Below are 19,280 nucleotides of genomic sequence, written 5' to 3'. Positions count from 1 at the left end.
GCTCCATCCATCTAACTCTTACCTGGTTTCCCTGTTTTCCTTGTTCCCTCAACTTCTGAAAGGTATACTCTCTGTCATCCTCTCCATGTGATAAAACCACTTCAGCACACCCTTACTCAGCCCCCTCATACACACTCCTCTTACAATCTTACCTTGCTTTTACACCATCATTTCTTATTTGATCAACTCTCCTCACACATACTGTCTCCAGATATTTTATTTCCAGTGCATATGCCCCTTTCTCTACATTTTTGTCCATGACCCACACTTTGCATCCATACAACACTGAGGGGACTAATATGCAATCAAACAAACCCATCTTTGCTCATAAAAACACCCACCTTTCTTGCCACACATTTTTAAGTGTGCCAGGGGCCTAAGCCCTGCCTTACACACACCCTGGCTCACTTCAGCTCTCGTGGTCCCATTCACTGCTACATCTACTCTTAGGTATCTAAAACACACCAGTTCCTCCAAGTTTTCTCCATTTAAAGTCATGCTTCAAATGATCTGTCTCTCTTCCTAGCTGATTCTGATAACCTTGCTTTTATTCACATTTACTCTGAAGTTTCTCCTTTCACATTCTCCAAAATAAAGACACCATATTATTTACTTTCTCATTCAGATCTGCCACCAGCAAACAATGACAGACTCACCTCTCAGGACCCCTGACCTCCCAACAGAAAGCTTTTCTCACCAAGACATATGCATTTACCTCCCCTCACCACCCCATCCATATACAAATTAGATAGCCATGGTGACATCACACACCCCTTCCACAGACCCACCTTCACCAAGAACCACTCAATGTCCTTCTGTCATACTCCCACACATGCTTTACTTCTTTGACAAAAACTTGTCACTGCTTCTTGCAGGTTTCCTTCCACCATATATTTGTAGCACCTTCCACAGAGTATATCTGTCAGCCTCATCTTAGTGTTATCTCCAGAACTGTAGATACAACATACAGATCCTTCTGTTCCTCAGAATATTTTTGCACATATTCTTCAAAGTTAACTCCTGATCCAAACATCCTTTACCACTCCTCAAGCCACATGTCTCTTCCCTAATTGGAAAATCTGTGCATGCCATCACTCTCTCAATGACCATTCTCCTATGCAGATTACCAGTTACATTCAGCAAACTTATGCCTCTGTAATATCTGTTTTCATATTAGCTGTACAAGCATTTATACATTGGTACTATTTAGGCATTCCACCAATCCTCAGGCATCTCATCTTGAACCATACATGTACTGAAGATACTAACCAACTAGGCTACAAAAACAATGACCTTCGTCCTCAAGGAATTCTTCTCTGTTCCTGTTAACTCCAGCCACTCTCATATTTCATTATATGCATGACTTTCACCAACTCTTCTCTTTCACCAAATCACTTTTCATGACTTTCACTTTGCATACCTCCATATCCAAAATGCCCCACATCTGCCAACCCATTATCACACACATTTAGCATTCCATACGATCACTTATTCCATCTCATCTTCACCTCATTTCTGACAGTCACCATTTCCCCATTTGCCTCTTCACCAGTACTCCCACTTATATTTTTCTCCCACCAGTATCATTCTACTAGATCATTATCTTATTCTCCTTAAAGTTTGTTGATTCTTGCTAACCCATGCCCTATATGTCCTCTTTTTGAACCCCTGGACCTTCTTGATTTGCTGCTCTTGCTTATAGATCTTCCAGTTGTACTTCTTCCCTGGAAATATTGCCCACACACCTTTCTTTTTCTCTTTCACGAGGATCATAGCTTCCTCATCTCACCACCTTTTCTTGCCTTTCCACCTCCCTTTTCTGCATACCACACTCTTTTCTCACACATGTGAACAGTGCTTTCCTAAATACCTCCCATTTCTCATCCACTCCCCTAACTTCATTTATTTTTTACCTTTTGCCATTTTAAACTCATTCTCCTTGTATGCCTTCTCACAAGCCTCTTTCAAGTTCATAGTATGCCTTCTCACAAGCCTCTTTCAAGTTCATACTTTCACAGCCTTCTTTTCACGCATATCTTTTCCTCTTGTCCTAAAACCTTTACAAACTTTCACCCTTGCCTCCACCAAATAATGATTAAACATCCCTCTAGCTCCCCTCTTAACACACTCCCATCCAAGTCTCTCCTTTGCACACTATGCCCCTCGTTTTGAATTTGGTATTTCCAGTTTTCAGTCCTTTGTCAGCACACAACTCAATAGATTGTTTTTACCATTGTCATTCACAATACCAGGTACCCCATGCCCCCAATTATACCCTCAACTTCCACATTACATACTCTTGCATTCAAATCACCCATCACTAGTGCATGACCATTTGCATCTAAATTGTCAACATACTCACTCAGCTCCTCCTGAGACACTTGCCTCTTTACCTTAGTCCATTTTTTTTCAGGTGCATAAACATTGATAATCACTCACATTAGTCTGGAATTTACTTCCTTACACTCTTTCATACATTCACACAACTCCTCCATCACCAGCAGTGGTATCTTTTCTTTTAACTTAGCTAATCTAAGACATGTTCTAAAAAACAATGCTTGTAATTTTGCTTTCCAGTACAATAACACCATCAGTAAGACCTTAATTAGTAGTAGGCTGAATCATGCAACAATTGGGAGTGTTTATGCCATCAAATGCAAGGCATGTAAATATATTTATATGGGCCAGACTGGTGAAACTGTAACAGAATGGTGTCATTGGCACCATCATTCAGTACGCAAGGATGACCACAAAAATGCGATTGCTAAACACTGTCATGAAAATGATCATCCCTTAGTTCTTGTAAATCCAGTTATTTTATACCCCTCTGCTGATTATGCCGCATGCAACGTCATTGAATCTGTCTTAATTCCTAATACTAAAGACTTTAATTTGTCCCCAGGCAATCTTAAAGCCCATCCTAGCATTAACCAAATCATTATGAGAGAATTAACAAAGCACGAAAACATAAAAGTTATTCAAGACACGCCCAGCTACCAAGGTCATCCCCTGCCACGTGACCCCCTTACAACAGGAGAAAGAATACGTCTGACATATTCCGTTCATGTCGTAGAAGGCTATTAAAAGGAGATCGAGTGGGGGAGCTGGAAATCCATCCCTTCCATTTTTAATTTTCCAAAAAAAGGAACAGAGAAGGGGGCCAAGAAAGGATATTCCTCCTAAGGCTCAGTTCTCTGTTCTTAAAGGTACCACACTAATGCAGGAAATGGCGAATATGTATAAAAAAATTATTATATATGGCGTGGGAGGCAAGTTGTTAGAAGCAATGAAAAGTTTTTATCGACGATGTAAGGCATGTGTACGTGTAGAAAGAGAGGAAAGTGATTGGTTCTCAGTAAATGTTGGTTTGCGGCAAGGGTGCGTGATGTCTCCATGGTTGTTTAATTTGTTTATGGATGGGGTTGTTAGGGAGGTGAATGCAAGAGTTTTGGAGAGAGGGGCAAGTATGCATTCAGTTGTGGATGAGAGAGCTTGGGAAGTGAGTCAGTTGTTTTTCGCTGAAGATATAGTGCTGGTGGCTGATTTGGGTGAGAAATTGCAGAAGCTGGTGACTGAGTTTGGTAAAGTGTGTGAAAGAAGAAAGCTGAGAGTACATGTGAATAAGAGCAAGGTTATTAGGTACAGTAGGGTTGAGGGACAAGTCAATTGGAAGGTAAGTTTGAATGGAGAAAAACTGGAGGAAGTAAAGTGTTTTAGATATCTGTGAGTGGATCTGGCAGTGGATGGAACCATGGAAGCAGAAGTGGATCATAGGGTGGGGGAGGGGGGTGAAAGTTCTGGGAGCGTTGAAGAATGTGTGGAAGTCGAGAACGTTATCTGGGAAAGCAAAAATGGGTATGTTTGAAGGAATAGTGGTTCCAACAATGATGTATGGTTGCAAGGTATGGGCTATAGATAATAGAGTTGTGCGGAGGAGGGTGGATGTGCTGGAAATGAGATGTTTGGGGACGGTATTTGGTGTGAGGTGGTTTGATCGAGTAAGTAATGAAAGGGTGGGGGAGATGTGTGGTATTAAGGGGAGTGTGTTTGAGGGAGCGGAGAAGGGTGTATTGAGGTGGTTTGGTCACGTGGGGAGAATGAATGAGGAAAGATTGACTGGGAGGATATATGTGTCGAAGATGGAGGGAACGAGGAGAGGTGGGAGACCGGGTAGGAGGTGGAAAGATGGAGTGAAAAAGATTTTGAGTGATAGGGGCCTGAACATGTAGGAGGGTGAGGGGTGTGCGGGGAGTGAAGTGAATTGGAGCGATGTGGTATACCGGGGTCGATGTGCTGTCAGTGGATTGAACCAGGGTAAACCATGGAAAGTTCTGTGGGGCCTGGATGTGGAAAGGGAGCTGTGGTTTCAGTGCACTATACATGACAGCTAGAGACTGAGTGTGAACGAATGTGGCCTTTGTTGTCTTTTCCTAGCGCTACCTCGCGCACATGCGGGGGGAGGGGGTTGTTATTTCATGTGTGGTGGGGTGGTGACAGGAATGAATAAGGGCAGACAGTATGAATTATGTACATTTGTATATATGTATATGTCTGTGTGTGTGTATATATATGTATATGTTAAGATGTATAGGTATGTATATGTGCATGTTTGGACGTGTATGTATATACATGTGTATGTGAGTGGGTTGGGCCATTCTTTTGTCTGTTTCCTTGCACTACCTCGCTAGCATGGGAGACAGCGACAAAGTATTATATATAAACAATTATTTTCTGTTATACTTAATCGCCGTCTCCTGCGTCAGCGAGGTAGCGCAAGGAAACAAACGAGGAATGGCCCAACCCACCCACATACACATGTATATAAAAAAATGCCCATACACGCATGTGTACATACATAAGCATTTTAACTTTTACATGCATATACATACATGGACATATAAATATATATACACATGTACATATTCATACTTGCTGCCTTCATCCATTCCTTTCGCCACCCTGCCACACATGAAATAGTATCCCCTCCCACCCCACCCCCCACCCCCGACCAACCCTTACAGCAAGGTAGCGTCAGGAAAAACAAAAAAGGCCACATTCATTCACACTCAGTCTCTAGCTGTCGTGCCTAATGCACCGAAACCACAGCTCCCTTTCCACATCCAGGCCCCACAGACCTTTCCATGTTTTACCCCAGACACTTCACATGCCCTGGTTCAATCCATTGACAGCACGCCGATCTCAGTATACCACATTGTTCCGATTCACTATTCCTTGCACGCCTTTTACCCTCCTGTATCTGTAGGCCCTGATCACTAAAAATCTTTTTCACTCCATCCTTCGACCTCCAATTTGGTCTCCTGCTTCCCCTTCCCTCCACCTCTGACACATATATCCTCTTTGTCAATCTTTCCTCACTCATTCTCTCCATGTTTCCAAACCATTTGAACACACCCTCTTCTGCTCTCTCAACCACACTCTTTTTAGTACCACACATCTCTCTTCCTCTTTCAATACTTACTCAATCAAAGCACCTCAACACCATATATTGTTCTCAAACATTTCACTTCCAACACATCCACCCTCTTCTGCACAACCCTATCTATAGCCCATGCCTCACAACCATAAAACATTGTTAGAATCACTATTCCTTCAAACATACCCATTTTTGCTCTCCAAGACAACATTCACATTCTTCAACATTCACAGAACCCTCGCTCCCTTCCCCACCCTGTGACTCACTTCTGCTTCCATCATTCCATCCGCTGCTAAGTCCACTCCCAGATATCTTAAACACTTTACTTCCTCCAGTTTTCTCTATTCAAACTTACTTCCTACTTAAATATTCCCGCAACCCTACTGAACCTAATAACCTTGCTCTTATTCACATTTGCCCTCCACTTTCTTCTTTCACACACGTTACCAAACTCAGTCACCAACAGCTGCAGTTTCTCACCCGAATCAACCATCAGCGCTGTATCATCAACGAACAACAACTGACTCACTTCCCAAGATCTCTCATCCACAACAGACTACATACTTGCCCCTCTCTCCAAAACTCTTGCATTCTTCTCCCTAACCACCCCATCCATAAACAAATTAAGCAACCATGAAGGCATCACACACCCCTGCTGCAAACCAACATTCACTGGGAACCAATCACTTTCCTCTTCCTACTCGCACACTTGGTAAAAGCTCTTCACTGCTTCTAGCAGCTTACCTCCCACACCATATACTCTTAAAACCTTCCACAAAGCATCTCTATCAACCCTGTCATATGCCTTCTCCAGATCCATAAATGCTACAAACAGATCCATCTGTTTTTCCAAGTACTTCTCACGTACATTCTTCAAAGGAAACATCTGATCCACACATCCTCTACCACTTCTGAAACCACACTGCTCTTCCCCAATCTTTTGCTCTGTACATGCCTTTACCCTCTCATATAATTTCCCAGGAATACTGAACAGACTTATACCTCTGTAATTTGAACACTCACCTTTATCCCCTTTGCCTTTGTACAATGGTACTATGCATGCATTCTGCCAATCCTTAGGCGCTTCACCATGATCCATACATACACTGAATAGCCTTACCAACTAATCAACAACAGAGTCAAACTGTTTTTTAATATATTCCACTGCAATACCACCCAAATCCGCCACCATACTGGCTTTCATTTTCCGCAAAGATTTTACTACCTCTTTTCGCCAAATCATTTTCCCTGACCCTCTCACTTTGTACACTACCCTGACCAAAACACCCTATGTCTGCCACTCTGTCATCAAATACATTTAACAAACCTTCAAATTACTCACTCCATCTCCTTATTGCTTCATCTCTACTTGTCATTATCTCCCCATTAGCCCCCTTCACCAATGTTCCCATTTCTTCTCTTGTCTTACGCACTGTATTTACCTCCTTCCAAAACATCTTTTTATTCTCTCTAAAATTTAATGATGCTCTCTCACCCCAACTCTCAATTGCCCTCTTTTTCACCTTTTGCACCTTTCTCTTAACCTGCTGCTGCTTTCTTTTGTACATCTCCCAGTCATTTACACTACTTCCCTGCAAATGTTTTCCCACCTCTCTTTTCTCTTTCAGTAACAATCTTACTTCATCACACCACTCACTACCCTTTCTCATGCCACAAGCATCTTTTGCGCAAGCCATCACTGCTTCCCTGAATACATCCCATTCCTCCTCCCACTCCCCTTACATCATTTGCTGTCACTCTTTTCCATTCTGCACTCAGTCTCTCGTGGCACTTCCTCACATAAGTCTCCATTCCAAACTCACTTACTCTCACCACTCTCTTCTCCCCAACATTCTCTTTTCTTTTCTGAAGACCTCTACAGATCTTTACCTTAACCTCCACAAGACAGAGACATCCCTCTTGCTGACCCTCTCAGCAGATTAACATCCAAAAGTCTCTCTCACATGCCTGTCAATTAACATGTAATCCAATAATGCCCTCTGACCATCTCTCCTACTCAAATTGCATACTTATGTGTATCTCTTGTATTTTAACTTTCTAAAAGGGGAAACAGAAGGAGTCATGCAGGGAGTGCTCATCCTCCTAAAAGGCTCAGATTGGGGTGTCTAAATGTGTGTGGATTTAATCAACATGAGAAAAAAGGAAAAGTAGGTAGTATGTTTGAGGAAAGGAACCTGGATGTTTTAGCTCTGAGTGAAATGAAACTCAAGGGTAAAGGGGAACAGTAGTTTGGGAATGTCTTGGGAGTAAAGTCAGGGTTGGTGAGAGAACAAGAGCAAAGGAAGGAGTAGCACTACTCCTGAAACAGGAGTTGTGGGAGTATGTGATAGAGTGTAAGAAAATAAACTCTGGATTGATATGAGTAGAACTGAAAGTAGATGGAGAGAGATGGGTGATGATTGGCACCTGTGCACATGGTCATGAGAAGAAAGATCATGAGAGGCAAGAGTTTTGGGAGCAGCTGAGTGAGTGTGTTAGCAGCTTTGATGCACGAGATGGGTTATAGTGATGGATGATTTGAATGCAAAGGTGGGTAATGTGGCAGTTGAGGGTATAATTGGTGTACATGGGGTGTTCAGTGTTGTAAATGGAAATGGTGGAGAGCTTGTAGATTTGTATGCTGAAAAAGGACTGGTGATTGGGAATACCTGGTTTGAAAAGAGATATGCATAAGTATACGTATGTAAGTAGGAGAGATGGCCAGAGAGCGTTATTGGATTATGTGTTAATTGATAGGCGCGTGAAAGAGAGACTTTTGGATGGTAATGTGCTGAGAGGTGCAACAGGAGGGATGTCTGATGATTATCTTGTAGAGGCGAAAGTGAAGATCTGTAGAGGTTTTCAGAAAAGAAAAGAGAATGTTTGGGGTGAAGAGAGTGGTGAGAGTAAGTGAGCTTGGAAAGGAAACTTGTTTGAGGAAGTACTAGGAGAGATTGAGAGCAGAATGGGAAAAGGTGAGAGCAAATGATGTAAAGGGAGTGGGGGAGGAATGGGATGTGTTTAGGGAAGTAGTGATGGCTTGCACAAAAGATGCTCGTGGCAGAAGAAAGATGGGAGGTGGGCAGATTAGAAAGGGTAGTGAGTGGTGGGATTGATGAAGTAAGATTGTTAGTGAAAGAGAAGAGAGAGGCGTTTGGACGATTTTTGCATGGAAGTAGTGTGAAAGACTGAGAGATGCATGAAAAAATGAATCAGGAGGTTAAGAGAAAGGTGCAAGAGGTGAAAAAAGAGGGCAAATGAGAGTTGGGGTGAAAGAGTATCATTGAATTTTAGGGAGAATAAAATGATGTTATCCCCCTTCACCGATGTTCCCATTTGTTCTCTTGTCTTACGCATTTTATTTACCTGCTTCCAAAACATCTTTTTATCGTCTCTAAAATTTAATGATACTTCCTTACCCCAACCTTCATTTGCCTTCTTTTTCACCTCTTGCACCTTTCTCTTAACCTCCTGCCTCTTTCTTTTAAACATCTCCCAGTCATTTGCATTATTTTCCTGCAATTTGCATTATTTTCCTGCAAAAATTGTCCAAATGCCTCGCTCTTCTATTTCACTAATAATCTTACTTCTTCATCTCACCACTCACTACCCTTTCTAATCTGCCCACCTCCCACACTTCTCATGCCACAAGCATCTTTTGCGCAAGCCATCACTTCTTCCCTAAATACATCCCTTTCCTCCCCCACTCCCCTTACGTCCTTTGTTCTCACCTTTTTCCATTCTGCACTGTCTCTCCTGGTACTTCCTCACACAAGTCTCCTTCCCAAGCTCACTTACTCTCGCACTCTCCTCACCCCAACATTCTCTCTTCTTTTCTGAAAACCTCTACAAATCTTCACCTTTGCCTCCACAAGAAAATGATCAGACATCCCTTCAGTTGCACCTCTCAGCACATTAACATCCAAAAGTCTCTCTTTCACGCACCTATCAATTAACACATAATCCAACAATGCTCTCTGGCCATCTCTCCTACTTACTTACGTATGATGTGAGGAGGAGATGGAGTGAGTATTTTGAAGGTTTGTTGAATGTGTTAGATGATAGAGTGGCAGATGGTCGAGGTGGTGTGCAAAGTGAGAGGGTCAGGGAGAATGATCTGGTAAAGAGAGAAGAGGTAATGGAAGCTTTGTGGAAGATGAAAGCCGGCAAGGCAGTGGGTTTGGATGGTATTGCAGTGGAATTTATTAAAAAAGGGGGTGACTGTGTTGTTGACTAGCTGGTGAGGATATTCAATGTATGTATGACTCATGGTGAAGTGCCTGAGGATTGGCAGAATGGATGCATAGTGCCATTGTACAAAGGCAAAGGGGATAAAGGAGAGTGTTCAAATTACAGAGGTATAAGTTTGTTGAGTATTCCTGGGAAATCATAAGGGAGGGTATTGATTGAGAGGATGAAGGCATGTACAAAGCATCAGATTGGGGAAGAGCAGTGTGGTTTCAGAAGTGGTAGAGGATGTGTGGATCAGGTGTATGCTTTGAAGAATGTATGTGAGAAATACTAAGAAAAACAGATGGATTTGTATGTAGACTGTACTCAGTCTCTCCTGGTACTTCCTCACACAGGTCTCCTTCTCAAGCTCACTTACTCTCACCACCCTCTTCACCCCAACATTCACTCTTCTTTTCTGAAAACCCATACAAATCTTCACCTTAGCCTCCACAAGATAATGATCAGACATCCCTCCAGTTGCACCTCTCAGCACATTAACATCCAAAAGTCTCTCTTTCGCACGCCTGTCAATTAACACGTAATCCAATAACGCTCTCTGGCCATCATAGGGTGGGGGAGGGGGCGAAAATTCTGGGGGCCTTGAAGAATGTGTGGAAGTCGAGAACATTATCTCGGAAAGCAAAAATGGGTATGTTTGAAGGAATAGTGGTTCCAACAATGTTGTATGGTTGCGAGGCGTGGGCTATGGATAGAGTTGTGCGCAGGAGGATGGATGTGCTGGAAATGAGATGTTTGAGGACAGTGTGTGGTGTGAGGTGGTTTGATCGAGTGAGTAACGTAAGGGTAAGAGAGATGTGTGGAAATAAAAAGAGTGTGGTTGAGAGAGCAGAAGAGGGTGTTTTGAAGTGGTTTGGGCACATGGAGAGGATGAGTGAGGAAAGATTGACCAAGAGGATATATGTGTCGGAGGTGGAGGGAGCAAGGAGAAGAGGGAGACCAAATTGGAGGTGGAAAGATGGAGTGAAAAAGATTTTGTGTGATCGGGGCCTGAACATGCAGGAGGGTGAAAGGAGGGCAAGGAATAGAGTGAATTGGAGCGATGTGGTATACCGGGGTTGACGTGCTGTCAGTGGATTGAATCAAGGCATGTGAAGCGTCTGGGGTAAACCATGGAAAGCTGTGGAGGTATGTATATTTGCGTGTGTGGACGTATGTATATACATGTGTATGGGGGGGGTTGGGCCATTTCTTTCGTCTGTTTCCTTGCGCTACCTCGCAAACGCGGGAGACAGCGACAAAGTATAAAAAAAAAAAAAAAAATATCATCCCTGGAATAGGGGATTAAGAATACTTCCCATGTATTCCCTGCATGTCGTAGAAGGCAACTAAAAGGGGAGGGTGCGGGGGGCTGGAAATCCTCCCCTCTCATTTTTTTTTTTCCAAAAAGAAGGAACAGAGAGGGCCAGGTGAGGATATTCCAAAAAAGGCCCAGTCCTCTGTTCTTAACGCTACCTCGCTAACGCGGGAAATGGCGAATAGTTTAAAAGAAAAAGAAAAGAAAGAATTTATAAATCTGGAGAAGGCATATGATAGAGTTGATAGAGATGCTCTGTGGAAGGTATTAAGAGTATATGGTGTGAGAGGCAAGTTGCTAGAAGCAGTGAAAAGTTTTTATCAAGGATGTAAGGCATGTGTATGAGTAGGAAGAGAGGAAAGTGATTGGTTCTCAGTGAATGTTGGTTTGTGGCAGGGGTGCGTGATGTCTCCATGGTTGTTTAATTTGTTTATGGATTTGGTTGTTAGGGAGGTGTATGCAAGAGTTTTGGAAGGGGAAGGGGGCAAGTATGCAGTCTGTTGTTATGAGAGGGCCTGGGAAGTGAGTCAGTTGTTGTTCACTGATGATACAGCGCTGGTGGCTGATTCGGGTGAGGCACTGAAGAAGCTGGTGACTAAGTCTGGTAAAGTGTGTGAAAAAAGAAAACTGAGAGTAAATGTTAACAATAACAAAGTTATTAGGTACAGTATGGTTGAGGGACAAGTCAATTGGGAGGTAAGTTTGAATGGAGAAAAGCTGTAGGAAGTGAAGTGTTTTAGATATCTGGGAGTGGATTTGGCAGCAGATGGAACCATGGAAGCAGAAGTGAGTCACAGGGTGGGGGAGTGGGTGAAAATTTTTGGAGCTTTGAAAAATGTGTGGAAAGTGAAAACATTGTCTCGGAAAGCAAAAATGGGTATGTTTGAAGGAATAGTGGTTCCAACAAAGTTATATGGTTGCGAGGCATGGGCTATAGATAGGGTTGTGCATAGGAGGGTGGATGTGTTGGAAATGAGATGTTTGAGGACAATATGTGGTGTGAAGTAGTTTGATCGAGTAAGTAATGAAAGAGAAGAGAGATGTGTGGTAGTAAAAAGAGTGTGGTTGAGAGAGCAGAAGAGGGTGTATTGAAATGGTTTGGTCACGTGGAGAGAATGAGTGAGGAAAGATTGACAAAGAGGATATATGTGTCAGAGGTGAAGGGAACGAGGAGAAGTAGGAGACCAAATTGGAGGTGGATGGATGGAGTGAAAAAGATTTTGAGCGATCGGCACCTGAACATGCAGGATGGTGAAAGGTGTGCAAGGAAAAGAGGGAATTGGAACGATGTGGTATACCGGGGTTGACGTGCTGTCAGTGGATTGAACCAGGGCATGTGAAACATCTGGGGTAAACCATGAAAAGTTTTGTGGGGCTTAGATGTGGAAAGTGAGCTGTGGTTTCAGTGCATTACACATGACAGCTTGCATGCGTGGGGGGGTGTCTTTCATGTGTGGTGGGGTGGCGATGGGAATGGGTCAAGGGAGTAAGTATCAATATGTACATATGTCTATGTGTGTGTATGTAATGTATATATGTTGAAATGTGTAGGTATGTATATGTGCATGTGTGGGGTTTTATGTATATACATGTGTATGTGGGTGGGTTGGGCCTTTCATTTGTGTGTTTCCTTGCACTACCTTGCTAATGTGGGAGACAGTTACTAAGTATAATAAATAAGTAAATAGATATCTCTCTTCTTAAACCAGGTATTCCCAGTCACCAGTCCTTTTTCAGCACACAAATCCACAAGGTCTTCACCATTTCCATTTACAACACTGAACACCCCATGTACACCAATTATACCCTAAACTGCCACATTACTCACCTTTGCCTTCAAATCACCCATGTCTATAACCTGGTCCTGTGCATCAAAGCTGCTAACACACTCACTCAGCTGCTCCCAAAACACTTGCGTCTCGTGGTCTTTCTTCTCATGACCATGTGCATAGGCACCAATAATCACCCATCTCTCTCCATCTACTTTCAGTTTTACCCATATCAATCTAGAATTTACTCTCTTACACTCTATCACATACTCCCACAACTCCTGCTTCAGGAGTAGTGCTACTCCTTCCTTTGCTCCAGTCCTCCCACCAACCCTTGACTTTACTCCCAAGACATTCTCAAACCACTCTTCTCCTTTACCCTTGAGCTTCATTTCACGCAAAGCCAAAACATCCAGGTTCCTTTCCTCAAACATACTACCTATCTCTCCTTTTTTCTCATCTTGGTTACATCCACACACATTTAGACACCCCAATCTGAGCTTTCGAGGAGTATGAGCACTCCCCGCATGACTCCTTCTTCTGTTTTCCCTTTTAGAAAGTTAAATACAAGGAGGGGAGGGTTTCCAGCCCCCTGCTCCTGCCCCCTTTAGTCGCCTTCTATGACATTCGGGGAATACATGGGAAGTATTCTTTCTCCCCTATCCCCAGGGATATATGGGGACAAAGACTGGAAGAAGTGACAGAATTTAAGTTTGTGGAGCTATCTTGGGTAAACTTGTTGATATGGTAGGAGAGATAAGGAACAGAGCAGTAAGGGTAGAAGAGTCATTATTTCCCTCAGGAGGACAATGAAGGGTAGAGGTGTAAGTATGGAAGTGATGAAAGGATTAAGGAACAGTATAGTCCTCCCTTTACTGACTTATGCCACCAAAACAATTGTGCAGCAGTGGTGGTTCAGTGGGTGAGACATGATACTGTGTGATAGTTTGGGCATGTTGAAAGAATGCAAGACTGGGAGTTTACAAGGAGAGGGAATGATGGTATGATTAAAGGGGTTGGTTTAAGAAGACCACCTGTGCCATGGGGAAATAAAGTGGAAGAGTACCAGAGGCGGAGAAGTGGTGGAAGAATACCAGTTTGTACAGTTTCTCACTCAGATCTGCCACCAGTGCTGTATCATCAGCAAACAACAACAGTCTCACTACCCAGGACCTCTTATCCCCCACATACTATATACTTGCCCCTCTTTCCATTAATCTCGCATTTACTTTCCTCATCGCCCCATCCATAAACAAATTGAACATTCATGGTGACATCACACACCCCTGCTGCAGACAAACCTTCACTTTGAACCATTCACTCTCCTCTCTTCCTACTTATACACATGCATTACACCTTTACTTGATAAAAACTTCTCACTACTTCCAGCAGCTTTCCTCCCGCATCTGATATTCTTATGAACTTCCACAAGGCATCTAGAACCCTATCATATGCTTACTCTAGATCCATAAATGCTGCATACAGACCATTTTTCTAAGTATTTCTAACATGAATTCTTTAAATCAATCGCCTGATCCACACATCCTTATAAAACCACACTGTTCTCCCCCAATCTGATGTTCTGTATGTGCCTTCACCCTTTCAATCAGTACCCTCCCAGTACAACTTACCAGGAATACTTAAGAAACTCATACTTCTGTAGTATGAACACATTTTTATCCTCCTTGCCTGTATAAAATGACACTAACAATTCATGTATGGTATAGTATAGTATAGTATAGCTTTATATTTTGGAAATTATCTGAATATTTTTGTATTTGGTAGGAATTTTGAGATTCTTAGTGAGTTGGTTTTGCTAATGATTATGCCATTTACTAGAGAATGATTTTCTTCTAATTTTCCTATTTTTTCTACACTATTAATCACCATCCACCACTGTTTTCAAGGAATATTGTTGTCAGATATAGAAAATATAGCCATTATCAGTATTGATAAAATTGTGCATAAGGTCAGATCTTTACCTTTGATTTCAGGTAGGTATCTGACATTTTTGGGGGGAATCAGCCAGAATATTGCAGTGTCTACAACAAACTTTGTCTGCCTCCCCATACATTTCCAAAGATGATGTTACACTTACATTTTACAACTTTGTCAGCTCTCCTTTGTCCTTGATTCCCATCTTCAGACATCTGGGTGTAAAACTGGCAAGGTTTCTGAAGTATTCTAGGTCCTTGTTTTGGGTCCATAGGGTCTTAATCTGAATGAGGTGAGGTTCTGATCAGGTGGTGCAGGAAAAAGTCACTTGATCATGCATTCTGAGTGTCCATTGCACCTAGAAATCTCATGTGTACCCACACTTCTTGCTTCCAGGCAAAAATTTGGGCTTTCTTTACCTTAGAGAGATAAGAGCCAACCATCTTAAAGCAGAGGTGGAAGAAATACAATGCCTAGAAGTGAAATTCCCAAAATGATGTGGCAGTCAGGAAGAGTAAAGAAGGAATATTGTTCCTCAAGATAGACTGAAACACACTGAGATGGGTTGCTGGGGTTTGCAACATTAGAAACACTAGTCTCAGCGACCAGATGTACATTGATTTCATCCTGAGAGCATCATTTGCTAGTGCCTGCAGTAGAATATATGTGAGAACAGTGACTTTTAAAGATGATTGTTTTACAGTGAAAGGGTTAACAGTAGACTAGACATGTTTCTAGAAATGGTTTGAGATGAGCCCAAGATTTAGAACTATAGAATATTCATGGCAGTAGGGAAGGTCATTTCTAAGAAACGAGTAACATGTAGTAGGCACTTTTACTCATTCCACAGTGTTTTGTTCTTGTTGATTTTCAAGAATTAACTTTAAGTAGTTCCCTTACATCCTTTTTAATTATGCAAGGTGGGTGGGAATGGCTGAATGTATACTGTTTTCAGGTGGCATGATATGTTTTGCTTTTTCTCAAAAATTATTTTACTGTTAAAAATTTGTGCAACCTTCTGTGAACAGATAAATGTTCCATGGCAGAAAAAGAGGTCCTGATGGTTTCTAGCATGTATTCTTGCTTTCTTGTCCCCTTTTTTGCTATTTCACATTATGTATACACTACAGATACATAGCAGTTATATCATCAAACCAATGTGTAGAAATCTTCAGGTGCTTTGTTAATAAGCAGTGCAAATGGGAATTTCAACCTTTGAAAATGTTGGTTTAGTTTATGACTGAAGTGTTAAAAAAGATTGTACATGCAGCATCCAGCTGGGAATGGTACTTATTGGTACATAGAAAGATTGGTATATGTATTTCATTTGTACATGGTTGAGGAAGTATTTTCAATAAACTATTTGAAAGTTCTTTTCCAGGAAAAGACAGACCATGAATACGAGATTGTTGATGTTCCTCCAAGGTCATATACAGTAAGTATTGGTACTTTTCAGTGCATGAATCACTCAAGTCATAAAAATTCCTTGAGTAAGTATGCCAAAAAAATTTTAAGCTTCATTTACATTAATCTACTCATAGATATACATGATTAATATGTCTGTATTTATACTCACATGGCTTAATCAATTGACTTTAAAGATCAAAACGTTGTATTGATAAGTTTACCCTCAGGAAAAATTGCAGTAAGGTGCTTGCATTACAATATTACTAGTTGTAAGTAGCAACACACTTTTTTTAGGAATAAATTAACAGTGTTCCATGCACCTTATCTTGAGATTTTAAAAACCTCATCAATGCATTTGAAAGATCTGTCAAATTTATTGATCGTATTTTCTGTCAATTTAAGCCTTGACAGTATATTACAGTCTTGAATATAGTGCTCAAAGGTATCCTTTTCCTCAGTAAAACACATCCCGTATATTTTATCTTCTTCTAAATATACTCCTTTCCATTCTTGTATGTTGATATTGAGCTAGCCACAGTAATACTCTTATGCCTATTCTTTCATCATACTACTTAATACTCTTAATTTTCTCGTTCATATCTTGTCTTTTTAATAGCTCCTTCTCCCAAAACTTTCTTTTGACAATGTTCTTTAATTATGCTGTATGTTTAGGAACTTGAAAATCTACCTCCTTCATATGTCCATCTCTTTACCATGATATCATCCAGTTTATTTCCAATCAGTACAATGTATGGGTAACAAGAGGAATGAAACATGTCTTCACTTGTTTTCTAATAACCTAACACTACATCTGATTTCTAGAGTAAGCACATCCTCATCCATGACATCCCCTCTTTTAAGTTTATCACAAGCACACATATAATCACTTATTTCCAAGATATCATTGTCATAATTCCCTTCTTTCTCTTCCTTTAGTCTCTTTAATAACAACTAAGTGGCAAGGAAACCCCTTTACTCAGTTTGCCACATTTCCTATATTTCAGGACCCATATCTCTGGGTCACAAATCCCATTCCACTTATCACATTATCTTGAATGCTACCATCAATGAAACAAACAGCATGATCTTCCCTAGTGCATGAATCTTTTTAAGTGTGAGTCCTTGCTTGCTCACTGGTAATATTAGAATTTGTATGTTGTAATAGTACATAATCAATTTTCAGATCTTTAACAGTGCTGCCTTCATCACAGTTGGTATATGTAATATATGTGATAACATTCTCAATGCCACAATCTCTTATAAGAAATGCAACAGTTTTATTTTATTTCCACTTCGATCTGCCTGTCTTTAGCTGACTAAATTCTTCATACACAGCATTGTTAAACTTTTTTTTTTTTTTTTTTTTTTTTTGCCGCTGTCTCCCGCGTTTGCGAGGTAGCGCAAGGAAACAGACGAAAGAAATGGCCCAACCCACCCCCATACACATGTATATACATACGTCCACACACGCAAATATACATACCTACACAGCTTTCCATGGTTTACCCCAGACGCTTCACATGCCTTGATTCAATCCACTGACAGCACGTCAACCCCGGTATACCACATCGCTCCAATTCACTCTATTCCTTGCCCTCCTTTCACCCTCCTGCATGTTCAGGCCCCGATCACACAAAATCTTTTTCACTCCATCTTTCCACCTCCAATTTGGTCTCCCTCTTCTCCTCGTTCCCTCCACCTCCGACACATATATCCTCTTGGTCAATCTTTCCTCACTCATTCTCTCCATGTGCCCAAACCATTTCAAAACACCCTCTTCTGCTCTCTCAACCACGCTCTTTTTATTTCCACACATCTCTCTTACCCTTACGTTACTTACTCGATCAAACCACCTCACACCACACATTGTCCTCAAACATCTCATTTCCAGCACATCCATCCTCCTGCGCACAACTCTATCCATAGCCCACGCCTCGCAACCATACAACATTGTTGGAACCACTATTCCTTCAAACATACCCATTTTTGCTTTCCGAGATAATGTTCTCAACTTCCACACATTCTTCAAGGCTCCCAGAATTTTCACCCCCTCCCCCACCCTATGATCCACTTCCGCTTCCATGTTTCCATCCGCTGCCAGATCCACTCCCAGATATCTAAAACACTTCACTTCCTCCAGTTTTTCTCCATTCAAACTCACCTCCCAATTGACTTGACCCTCAACCCTACTGTACCTAATAACCTTGCTTTTATTCACATTTACTCTTAACTTTCTTCTTTCACACACTTTACCAAACTCAGTCACCAGCTTCTGCAGTTTCTCACATGAATCAGCCACCAGCGCTGTATCATCAGCGAACAACAACTGACTCACTTCCCAAGCTCTCTCATCCGCAACAGACTTCATCCTTGCCCCTCTTTCCAAAACTCTTGCATTCACCTCCCTAACAACCCCATCCATAAACAAATTAAACAACCATGGAGACATCACACACCCCTGCCGCAAACCTACATTCACTGAGAACCAATCACTTTCCTCTCTTCCTGCACGTACACATGCCTTACATCCTCGATAAAAACTTTTCACTGCTTCTAACAACTTGCCTCCCACACCATATATTCTTAATACCTTCCACAGAGCATCTCTATCAACTCAATCATATGCCTTCTCCAGATCCATAAATGCTACATACAAATCCATTTGCTTTTCTAAGTATTTCTCACATACATTCTTCAAAGCAAACACCTGATCCACACATCCTCTACCACTTCTGAAACCACACTGCTCTTCCCCAATCTGATGCTCTGTACATGCCTTCACCCTCTCAATCAATACCCTCCCATACAATTTGCCAGGAATACTCAACAAACTTATACCTTATTTCTAAATATTTTTAATCCTAATATTACATTCCTTTTCCTGATCATATTCCTATGTGTCTCTACTCCAGCTTCTATCCCTGAAATTTTAGTTGATTCACTTGGTTGTGCTAAAGATTATTCAAAGGGAATTATTCTGAATTACCTTTATGGTTATCTTTTTGGATTTTGTAATTGTATCCAAACCCAGACAAGCATGATCAAGTACTGACATAATTCACACTTTATATTAATCCACTATAACACTAGTGGAGTTTTCCTGTAGATTCACATCTCATTCACCTTAAAACCTTGCACTAGTTATCTGAATTTTCTTTAAAGTGCTTTATTTCATCATGCATTGTCC

The 19,280-nt window shown here is 41.5% G+C and overlaps 1 protein-coding gene across 10 annotated transcripts in view; it reads left to right on the top strand.

The window, feature by feature from the left end:
• Window positions 1-19,280, top strand: part of LOC139761740 (uncharacterized) — a 313,003-nt gene that overhangs the window by 175,692 nt on the left and 118,031 nt on the right. For all 10 annotated transcript variants that reach the window (XM_071686163.1, XM_071686174.1, XM_071686205.1 and 7 more), the window contains one exon: window positions 16,068-16,121. In XM_071686163.1, the coding sequence (XP_071542264.1) occupies window positions 16,068-16,121 (54 nt within the window). The remainder of the gene's footprint in view (window positions 1-16,067; window positions 16,122-19,280) is intronic.

Source organism: Panulirus ornatus, chromosome 3 (genome assembly GCF_036320965.1).
Source record: "Panulirus ornatus isolate Po-2019 chromosome 3, ASM3632096v1, whole genome shotgun sequence".
In the NCBI taxonomy this organism is placed as follows: Eukaryota; Metazoa; Arthropoda; class Malacostraca; order Decapoda; family Palinuridae; genus Panulirus; species Panulirus ornatus.
This window is presented reverse-complemented; position numbering and strand designations above follow the sequence as displayed.